Raw genomic sequence first — 11,266 nt, 5'->3', positions numbered from 1 at the left:
TTGTGGCGTTCTACTGCCATCCTGTGGCCATAAATAGTAACTAACAGGGAAAGGAATGGGAGCTGACAGTGACAGTAGCCGATAGCCTACCTACGCCCACGCATTATTATCCTGACCTGTGGCATGGTGTTGAATACTATTTGTCTCTCAGAAATAAGAGGTAAAAAAAGGTTTACAAGGTGTTTTGCTTGAAAATACTGGCCAGCCTGGGCACATTCTCAGGTTCTCTTGTTATGTTGTTGGCTAGAAAATGCATCTTTAACGTCATCAAGCCGACAAAACATGACATGGCCTACGTAAACCGCAAAGATAAATCCTCTCAGAGCGGGCCGATTATTAACCAAATATGTGGTTGAAAATAAGTTGATTGTATGGTATGGCCGATGAAATTGCATGACGTAGCCTATACGCTAGCCCACATCGAGAGTAGCCTAACCTGGATTGTTTCCGAAGTAGAGTGTATTATGCAACAAAACATGCACCTAATGCTTAGCAAAGTTGAAGCTGAAATGTACGACAGACTTAATTATTTATTACTGTAGTTCACTTCAGTCAGGTGGGTAACTGTCGATTTCACCAATCTGCCACCGACAGTTGCGCCAAAGTTGAGAGAAGACTCTGAAGTTGGCATTAGGCACATACCGCGCATGCGCAATATTCGCATACTCCCTAGCTCTAAATAAGAGTTACAAGAGAAGCGAGGTGAGTTCCATAATTTACTAATATTACTTTGTCAATTGTCACTTAATTAGCCGAACAATACCAGCTTTGAATTAAGCAATGTATGTTCGGCAAGATGTAAATGTAGCTATTTATTTCTGCAGCCGGTGAAATTCATAATATAAATTAGAAAGGAGTTTGTGTTGAAGAAATTAAAAGCAAGCATTTCATTATTTTCATGCAGATTTAAAATAAGGGAGGTGGTGTCTTTGCTTTCTTGCAAATGTCAGCTACCTTGAAGTATACATGTAAACAGGTAGTATGTTCTGAAAAACTCAAAAGTTCATTATTTTCCTATTGTCGTCTGCAAGCTAGCTACTTATCTGAAGCTAGAACATGCAGTTGCTAGCCGGTCAGCCGTTTGAATAGAACTGCAGTGCTAACCACAACCAAGGATAGCATTGCAAGCTAATCTGCTAACGACATTCCGTGACAAGGAGAAAGTAACATTCGGGAATTTGTGAATAGCGAGGAAAACATTGAATTGCGGAAAACCACTATGTATATGTTGCAGGTTATTATTATTATCGGTTGTAAAAGGTTTATTTACCGAAATAACTTATTTTAAGGATATAGTTTAATGTGTCGGCGGCCTCTTCCTACACTCCGCCATTTTGTATCAGTCGAATGCTAATAATGGGCGCTCGTGCACTACACTTTATTCATGGTCAGAATAAACTCGGACTCGTCACTGAGGGTTGGAAACAAACACATTGCAGGTGGTGTGTTAATGAAACAATATTCTTGGCAATACTTGTGTGAACTGCCAGTATCTCGCAATTAACAAATCGGATAACAAACAAGCGAGAGAACGGTAACGTTATTACAGTGTAATCGCACGTATTTCCATTAAAACACACGCAAACTCTGACATTCATCCTGGAAAACACGTTGTCATTGAAATATGATGCTTATTATACCACACTATCGATCTACACTAGACAGTATTCTTGTTTTTTGGAGAATCTTTCAAAACATGGAAAAACCCAACTTCTTCGTCTAACTTGTGACAGTGACATTTCTCAGTGCTACTAGTGACATAACTGTGCTTTGTGGACGTAAGGTGCCAAAATGTATTTATACTTTTACAACATGTTGCTTAGAAACAAATAAAACACTGTTTGGATGCGTATTTAAGTCCTCCCGTTGTAATCCTGATCTGAGCTAGTCGCCCCCTGGTGGTTCCAACATGCACGGTTATTTTACAAGTTGGAGTTGCGGGGAATCGACTGAATCGAAAGTGACAAACATCTGATCGCATTTTAATAGACTCAATTGTTAACACTAGCCTGTCTCACCCTTCCATATTTATGGACTGTTATACAATGCATTTTTGTAATTTATCGTGTAAGGTATCAACCAATTGAAGGCTTGATAGTCAAGTTCAAAAAAAGAAAACGACCAAATGTCGCATCGCCGAAACAATAAAAGATTGCGTTATTGTAGGAGTGTGCGCCTTTGTATCCCCCTTTGTTTGAAGTCTTCACTTAGTCACCACCCCAAATATTTGTGCGTGCCATTTACCCCTATGCAATCAATTATTACAGGATGGTGAACGAATAGGAGAAGGATCAGGATGTAGTTTGTATAATGTGAATGAATGTCTTAATATTTTGAAATGACAAGGGAATTAGCCTATGGCCAGATTTGAAAGAAATTATTTAGCTATTAGTTTGTCATGATGCGTGCTTTATGTTCTGTCAGGGGCCCTTAGCATAGTAGGCATGTAGGAGGTAGGCAGTTGTGTTAATCATGCTCTTGTCTTGTATCTTTTACAAGATGACCGACACACCTCCTAGTGATGGCCCAACTCCAGGGGCAGATTTCGATATGATGTCAGCACTTGATTGGAAGGATGGCATTGCCACTCTGCCAGGCAGTGACATCAGGGTAAACCCTTTGGCTTCAGCACCTGGTCAGCTCTATTTGTGTGTGAGTTCTGATGGTGATGGTGAGTGACTGCTGCCTGGCTTCTCTCTCACTCCTGCAGTTTCGCATGACAGAGTTTGACACTCTGGAGATTGTGACGGAGACAGACACAAAAGAGCAAGAGGAGGAGACGAACCAATCAGTGACAACATCCACCAGTCAAGCCCCGTCGGATGCCCAAAAGTCATTGGCACCATCTCAGTCAGGACGCCAGGGACGCTCTGAAGGTCAGGAACACTGGTACACACTCACATGTATCATTTGCATCCACACAGACACACACACACACACACACACATTGATATACACACATGTAATAGAAGAACTGAATGTGTCTGCATTTCCCACATGTATCCACCTACGCAGCTGCTGCCTCTGAGGAGGACCCCAGTGCTGAGCAGGGCAGCTGCAGGTCATGTGGTGTGACTGGAGCTCTCAACACCTTCCTGCAGGGCAAGTTCTGCAGTGTTACGTGTGTGCAGCCCACCAGTGGCAGGTACACAGACGCTTAGCTGACACATACACATGGGATACAGAACAGTAGGGAATTTTTAGGCCCCTGTGGACAAATGCTGTAATGTGAGGATGCTTTCAAAATGATTACATCTCTTACCAAATGAGAACGGACTAGGTGCAGTAAGCAAAAAAGTTGAAACAACATTTGGTGTGTTCTCCTTTTGTCTTCAAAACAGCAGCAGTTTGCTCACTGATATACTTGTACAGTTGCCTTGATTAGTTTTAGTTTATCCCAAGTTGGATAGATTTCTGCTAGTTCTTGCTGATTGATTTGAATTTTCCAATCTGAACTGTGATCTGTTACTTTCTCTCTTCAATGGCATACATTGTTCACTGGAAGAATATACAACATATGATGTATTTCTCCTTACATAAATACCAGTTGGGATAGAAAATACCCATTGAAGATAATCAGTAACTTGTACTGTATATGCACCAGTTATCAAGAAATTGTGTGTGTGTGTGTGTGTGTGTGTGTGTGTGTGTGTGTGTGTGTGTGTGTGTGTGTGTGTGTGTAGGTCCACTCCAGGCGAGGTGGGTGAGATCCTGGGGAAGAGAGTGAGGAGGAAAAGGAAGATGTTCATGGAATCAGATGATGAGGAGGATGAGAACCAAGAGGAGGAAGAGGTACTTGAAACACACATCTGTCCATCTTACCAGAAGGTTGTGAATGCTGTTTGAGGTAAGCCAACTTAAACCTTTTCATAAAGTAACTGTGTTTCTCTGTCTTTGTTGATCCACCCGTTGCACTTTTAGGAGAAGCTGAAAGCCTGTAAAGGAAGGAGAGCAGCTAAACTGGCTAGACTGGGTAAACAGCATAGGCACACAAACAGCATAGGCATACACTTACACATAATCCACTCAAGGAGAAAGTGATTTCGCTCAGACTGAGTGAAAGCTGTTTATTTTGCCTTAGTGATGAGGTGTGTTTTTTTTGTTGTTGCCATAGTAACGGCAGCCCCTGCAAAGAAGCGGACCTGGAGCTGGCAGGCCTACCTAGAGGAGGAGAGGGCCATTGCTGCACCACTCAAGCTCTTCAAAGAGGTACTGTAGCGCCTAGTCTCTGACAGTAGATGGCGTTTTAACTACACATTCCCTTGACCAGGAAATATCCAGATGGCTCCATGATGAACTTGTTTGTGTGTTTTCTGTGTACAGCACCAGTCGTTCCCTCAGAGCAGGAACAGTTTCAAGGTGGGCATGAAGCTGGAGGGACTTGACCCTGTGCACCCTTCCCTGTTCTGTGTGCTGACCGTTGCTGAGGTAACCAACCATAGCTCATTCAGCAATTCTGTGGGAGGTTGCATGTAGCTGTTGTGTTTCAGACTTGGATGCAGAACGTCTGCGTGTAATAACAGACTCTTAAGTGTCCGCCTCTTTCTTTCTGCAATGCTCTCTCCTCAGGTGCAGGGCTACAGGATGCGGTTACATTTCGATGGCTACCCAGAGTGCTATGACTTCTGGGTGAACGCTGACTCCTGGGACGTAAAGCCTCCGGGCTGGTGTGAGAAATCAAGCCTGAAACTTTTACTCCCAAAAGGTGTGCGTACACGTCAACACATGTACATCCAGACTCCCACCAAAACGCACACCACATACTCATGATGTTGAATTATGAACGCATCATGGTGAGCTTTGCTACGTGAGGTGCTATGTGTTGCCTTTGTTTACCTTAGGCTGCCGAGAGGGGGAGTTTAACTGGAGCACATATGTGAAGAATTGCAGAGGCCAACTGGCTCCAAAACACCTGTTCAAGAGTCTCAATACGGTGAGGAATACACTGGACTTTTCCGAAAGTCACGATGTAGGAAGTCACAAGGTCTTCAGACACAAAGACAAACTGCCCTTATTTTGAAATTGTATGGTTAACAGCGGTCAACTGATGGGTAATGTTTGATATAAATAATACAACACACAAACACAGATAATCCCACTCCTTGACTGAGGTGTGTGTTTCTGTGGTGTTGATCAGTCAGTGACACCCTCGGGATTCCGTGCGGGAATGAAGCTGGAGGCAGTGGACAGGAAGAACCCCACCCTCATCTGTGTAGCAACCATCAACGCTGTCGTCGACAACCGGCTCCTCATTCACTTTGACAACTGGGAGGACACCTATGATTACTGGGTGTGTGTGTGTGTGTGTGTGTATGTGTTGGTGTGCGTGCTTACATATGTTTACCCACACATGTGGAAGTGTGGTGAGAGTTTTTTTCCCTTGCTGTGTGAGAACAAGCCATGTGGCCATGTATTAATCTGATTCTTTTTTACCAGCTCAAAACATAGCCAAACTTAGAAGTCTTATGTTATAACATAATTTAGAGAAACTCATTCATGCATTTATCTCCAGCAGGGTTGGTTACTGCAATGGGCTTTTCACAGGCCCTCCTAATAAGACCATCAAACAGCTTCAGGTGATACAAATGCAGCAGCTAGAGTTTTTATGAACAAGAAAAAAAAAAGAACTGGCTACATTACTCCAATACTTAAGTCCCTGTACTGGCTTCCAGTGAGTCACAGAATTTACTTTTAAAGTACTACTGATTGTTTGTAAATCACTAAATGAGATAGGACCTAACTACCTATCAGACATGCTTCAGCATTACACCCCCTACAGACATCTCAGGTCACAGGAGAAATATGCGTTGGTAAACCCACTATGCGGTTCAGCTTAAAAAAATACTCCCAACTACAGCAAGTTTCAAATCTAAACCAAACTGTTCTCAGATGCATTCTACTAACTGATTAAGTGCACTTCCTGTTCATTGAATGCAGTCTGTGCTTTGTTTTTGTCTTTTGATTACTCAATTGTTATGTACTTTACCTTTTGAAATATTTTAAGCTGTTGCCTTTTTTAGGCTTTTATTTACTATTACCTACTATTATCTGCTTTTTTAAATGTAAAGCACTTTGAATAGCCCCTGTGTATGAATTGCGCTATATAAATAAACTTGTTTTGCCTTGACTGATGAATTAGTACATTGCTAATGTGAGTGTGCCACGTGTGTTTGTGGTTAGGTGTGATGCCAGTAGTCCGTACATCCATCCTGTTGGGTTTTGTGAGGATGCAGAGCTGACTTTGACCACGCCTGCAGGTGAGATGCACACTTCCCCTTTTGCCATCGTTCAAACACATGATGGCTCCACCATGTTGCCATCGAATTATTCAGTCACACAAATTCATCTGAATTGAACTGTTCTCATTATGTGTGTTTGTGCTCGTGCGCACATGTTTGTTGCAGAATATAAGCATCCACGGTCCTTCTCATGGGAGCGATACCTGGAGGAGACAGGAACACAGGCAGCTCCTGCAAGGGCTTTTAAACAGGTAAACACACACACACACACACACACACACACACACTGATACACACTCGCTAGTACACACACATGCAGGCACGAGGGGTCAGCTTCTGGTTTCTGCTTACTAAGGCCATGGGGTTTTAACAGGTGAACACATCCACACACACATCCACATTCTCACACACATATAAACACACACGCACAGCACACATCAGCGGTCAGAGAAGATGGGTGCAGCTAAAGTGCTCCTGTGATGGCTGTGCTTACAGAGGCCGCCCCATGGCTTTCAGGCCGGCATGAAGTTGGAGGCGGTGGACCGCAGGAACTCCATGCTCATCCGCGTGGCCACCATCTCCGACACGGAAGAGCACCGGGTCAAGGTCAGGGGGAAACTGGGGAGGCTGTGTTGCCCCTGTGGACTGGAGTGTGTTGAGATGTCATTTTTGCCCTGTGATTGTGCCTGTTGTAGCACTTTGACATTATTAAGCTTTATATCGGCTTTTTAGTCAGGCTTAAATCATTAATGAAATGTGTGTTTCTTGATTAGTTTATGTGTTGTTGACCACTGAGTAGTCGTGTGTGTGAGTCCAAATATACTTTGACAGCTACAGTACGCAGCATGGTTGTTCAAATGTGACTGATGTGTTTGTAGGTACACTTTGATGGTTGGGGTGATGAGTACGATTACTGGTTGGATGCCGACAGTTCAGACCTACACCCAGTAGGATGGTGTCAGAAGACAGGACATCCTCTGCAACATTCCCAGAGTCCAAAAAAACAATACCCTTTTACCATATGGTAATAATAAATAAACCACACACACACACACACACACACACACAACCTTTACACACACCACACACACAGCTTGGATGCCGTGCACCTTCTGTTATATCCTTGGTAAACATCCACTCTCAATAACCTGTATCCACCACCTACAACTGAATGTACAAACAGCACAAGGCCTGCTGAACTCAAGATCGTGGGTGTCTATGGGTCAAATTGATCAATGGGTCAATGGGATCATGGGTGTTCACACAAATACTAATGCAAATGGGATACAGCGATTTTCTAAGCATACATACTATGTTCTCATTCAGACGGTAAATAGGAGTAGCCTCCGGATTGAGTATTCAGACAACAAAAGCCTCAAACACAGGTATAATACATAGAAAATGTAATGAGGTGAAATTAAAATAGTGTTAGGATAGATTAGGTAACACTGTGGCTAACCTACTTTCCTTAATAGGCAACTAGGTTTGCGCAGCAGATGCACTGCCCACCCAAAGAAGCAGTAGCATTTGATCAGTTGTAAAGTGTATATAAGTGTGAGGCTGGAGGAGGCAGTTCAAGCCAGTGGGGTCTGTTCCAGTTTTAACGGTTGGAATCTAATGCTGGCTGCTACTTCGAACCAATTAAGAGAAATGACTAATAGTCAATGGCTGGGCATTAAGATCGCACATTCACCAACACTGTTTTTTACTATCTCAAGGAATCAGTCTTAACTTACATACTCCCTCCTCTCAGCAAAAAGGACCTTTGATGAGAAAAAATATATGAAAGGTTGTATCAGCGATGGCGGGGTATCGTCACTTCTGTTCACTCCCTCCCCTTCCCCCCCGTGCAATTGAAACTCTCCTAAACGCGCATCTCGTCGGTTATTGGTTGGAACACTTTATTTTGCCTTTGAGTGGTTGCCAACACTTGTTGGTAGCAATTGTTTTTGTGTACAGACCTCTGAGCCTAGGCTGCCTACAGAGACGTTTTTTTGACAGCCTGCTTATGGGGCAGGCAGCTAGCGGATCGTTAGGAAAGATTACATGAATGTGATCATTTATGTTTGGACCTTTTTTGGGCCTGAAATGGGCTGATACAACCTTTTAATGAAATCATTTGTGGGTAAAAAACTACAAATATCAGTGGAGCAAAGATGGAGTGACAGTGGTGTTTGCATCGTAGGTGGGTCAGAATCTCCAGTTCTTCCAGGCCAGGGGTGCCCCACTGTGGGATGCAATGGCGTTGGACACATCCGTGGCCCTCGATACGGCACACACTACACGTGAGTGATCATGACACTATGCAAACCTACACGTGTGTTGGTCAAAGTAGGATATTTGAAAAAGTAAGGTCTGCTGTTTATTTTGTCCTCATTCCCCTGTTTTTAAGGTCTTTATTTTCTTTTTACCATCTTGTGTTTTAAATGTCCTTTTCTATCTTTCCATCTGTGTTGGTCAGGGCGGTGAGTTGTCCATACTCGGACGTGAACATGAACAGAGACGCCCTGCTGCCTGACCGGTTGAGTGGAGAGCGACCCGTGGCCATCTCCGGCCCTCAGAAGCTGCGCCGCGCCGACCCCCACCCGCACGCTCAGCCCCACACCCCCACACAGCCCAACACCCCCACGCTCCCACCCAGCACACCTGAGGCCACCAACAGCAACCACAATCACTCCTCGCCGTCCAGGTGTGTGGGAGTGGGTGGGTGGATCTGGATCTATGATTTCATGAGGAGTGTGCCTCTGACATAGGATATGTTGCTTCACAGGTCTTTGACTGCTATAAAGTGTGCAAAACTACAGCTGGTGAAACAGGAAGGGGATGGCAAAGGTATGAACAGGCTATGTGTGTGTGTGTGTGTGTGCGTGTGTGTGCGCGCGCCTTCTATAATGGCTGTGATACACACCCCTAATTCAAATAGTATATTTTGATATCTTTAGAAAGCTCTTGGAAGTGGTGTAATAGCATCTCATTTCATCATAGAGTGGATTTACATGTTAATGTGTACAGGATTACATGATTGTGTGCGTGTGTGCGTGTAGAATCTCTGCAGCAGTTCCTGCATGACTCTGTGTTTTGTGCCTGGGAGCCTCCACGGCTGCACCTGAGCTGGGAGAAGCATGGCAAACTGCTACCTGAAGTGCTGGGGCTCACTGCCAAACGTGTATCATCATGGAGTACTGAGGAGGTATACTCTCACACCCATCTTACACACACACACACACACACACACACACACACACACACACACACACAAAGTGGGCAGCCGTGGCCCACTTTGGGCAGTCGTGGCCCACTGGTTAGCACTCTGGACTTGTAACCGAAGTGTTGCCGGTTCGAGTCCCGACCAGTGGGCTGCGGCTGAAGTGCCCTTGAGCAAGGCACCTAACCCCTCACTGCTCCCCGAGAGCCGCCGTTGTAGCAGGCAGCTCACTGCGCCGGGATTAGTGTGTGCTTCACCTCACTGTGTGTACACTGTGTGCTGTTTGTGTTTCACTAATTCACCGATTGGGTTAAATGCAGAGACCAAATTTCCCTCACGGGATCAAAAAAGTATATATACTTATACATACTATACATACAAACAAACCAGGCTCATAAAGCCTCATGAGTAACTGAGAGCCAGTGAAATATCAGCACCAACACATGTATGCGTTGTGTTCATAGGTAGCTGGTTTTGTCAGAGGATTGCCGGGGTGTCGGGAGCATGCTGTTACGTTCAGGAATGAGGTAAATGATAGACTGTGTGTGCGTGTGCGTGTGCGTGTGTGTGTGGCTCAAGGGAGGTGTTCATATTTCTGTGTGTTTTTTTCCATAGCAAATTGATGGAGAGGCCTTTCTGCTTCTCACGCAATCAGACATCGTTAAGATCCTGAGCATCAAGCTTGGCCCCGCTCTTAAGATTTATAACTCTATTCTGATGCTGAAGAGTGCTGATGAGGAGTAGCCCCCTGCTCCCAACACCAACCCCACGCCCTGTCCCGTACCTGCCATGCACCCAGCACATGCACCTGGACCGGTCTGCACCAATCACAGAGCAGGAGTTACACAAAGGTCTTCCTGTAGAGAATGTTTTTGAGGCAAAAGCCATTTCAGTCCAAATGGTATTATTCTCTAATTTAATTATAATTGTAAGACGTTGTTTTAATTAGTGTATGAGGCCAGAACAAACAGCACAGAGCTTTTACTTGAACTGTAATGTTAATATTCGACATGTGCTCTGTGTGTGTGTGTGTGTGTGTGTGTGTGTGTGTGTGTGTGGTGTATGTGTGGGCATGTGTGTGCATGGAGATTGAACGGAGGAAATGTTTTGTTGGTTTAAACATGAGATTACATTTGTAAAACAAACACCTGTATAGTGTACAGATTGACTGATTGGCTGTATAGTGTACAGAATGATTCAGATTGGTTCTTAATTGTACAGCATGAATCTGATTGGCTTTTTAGTGTACAGAATTGTGAATGGGCCATTTTAGTGTATAGAATGAATGTGACTGGCACCTTGCTATGGGAATGGAAAAGTTGTTTGTTTGCTAAGGGAAAGGAAGTTGAAGTGGATGTTTGTGCTGGGGGTAGTGGACTCCAGAAATAAATGGTGTGACCATTCACATTTGGTATATTTCATTTGCACAAACGCTCAACAGTATGAAAGTTTTATTTAAAAAAAAAATCTGAAATGGGTTTTTGTCATAATGTTCTGCACCTTGATGAGAGCCATGCTGGCCTTTGGTGACCAAATGATTAAAGTTGTCCTTGAAAAAAAAAGAAAGACACTTTAATTGATGTAGAAAAGGGACCATTAGGTCAGTTCAACATACTAATCAGGCAAAAGAAACACTGCAACATTCTAAGCTTCGAGTGTACTCATTATGCACAAACATCTCGATGGTCATCTACTCAAAAGCTTAAATATACAAAGCCATTAGATCCCCTTGTATGAATCTTACAAATGCTTTGTCACTAATCCATATGGACATATACAGCACCCAAATACGATGGAGGAACTTGTGGAACTTCATTGGGTT

At 43.9% G+C, this 11,266-nt stretch overlaps 1 protein-coding gene across 2 annotated transcripts; it reads left to right on the top strand.

Annotated features, from left to right (window-relative positions):
* Nucleotides 1-89: 89 nt before the first annotated feature.
* On the top strand, nucleotides 90-10,849 carry l3mbtl1b (L3MBTL histone methyl-lysine binding protein 1b). 2 transcript variants are annotated; one of them, XM_048260229.1, is made up of 21 exons: nucleotides 90-160; nucleotides 2,500-2,610; nucleotides 2,711-2,876; nucleotides 3,016-3,145; nucleotides 3,684-3,792; nucleotides 3,922-3,973; nucleotides 4,115-4,209; nucleotides 4,324-4,428; nucleotides 4,570-4,705; nucleotides 4,842-4,933; nucleotides 5,138-5,290; nucleotides 6,182-6,257; nucleotides 6,405-6,490; nucleotides 6,735-6,845; nucleotides 7,118-7,232; nucleotides 8,425-8,524; nucleotides 8,701-8,928; nucleotides 9,010-9,071; nucleotides 9,284-9,429; nucleotides 9,909-9,971; nucleotides 10,060-10,849. In XM_048260229.1, the coding sequence occupies exons 2-21, from the start codon at nucleotides 2,500-2,502 to the stop codon at nucleotides 10,186-10,188; spliced, it is 2,265 nt and encodes a 754-aa protein (XP_048116186.1). In that variant the 5' UTR covers nucleotides 90-160; the 3' UTR covers nucleotides 10,189-10,849. The 2 variants fall into 2 exon arrangements, with proteins under 2 accessions (XP_048116186.1, XP_048116185.1); XM_048260228.1 differs by lacking the exon at nucleotides 90-160 and adding an exon at nucleotides 601-702.
* The last annotated feature ends 417 nt before the right edge of the window (nucleotides 10,850-11,266 follow it).

This window comes from Alosa alosa, chromosome 13 (genome assembly GCF_017589495.1).
Source record: "Alosa alosa isolate M-15738 ecotype Scorff River chromosome 13, AALO_Geno_1.1, whole genome shotgun sequence".
Classification (NCBI taxonomy): Eukaryota; Metazoa; Chordata; class Actinopteri; order Clupeiformes; family Clupeidae; genus Alosa; species Alosa alosa.
Note: the sequence above shows the minus strand (reverse complement) of the source record. Positions and strands in the feature narration are given on the sequence as shown.

Excerpts from the sequence above, each read along its gene's own strand:
- l3mbtl1b (XM_048260229.1), top strand. The coding sequence starts at position 2,500 with ATGACCGACACACCTCCTAGTGATGGCCCAACTCCAGGGGCAGATTTC. Across the intron at positions 5,291-6,181 it reads AGGACACCTATGATTACTGG|TGTGATGCCAGTAGTCCGTA; the intron begins GTGTGTGTGTGT and ends TTTGTGGTTAGG. Across the intron at positions 6,846-7,117 it reads CGGAAGAGCACCGGGTCAAG|GTACACTTTGATGGTTGGGG; the intron begins GTCAGGGGGAAA and ends ATGTGTTTGTAG.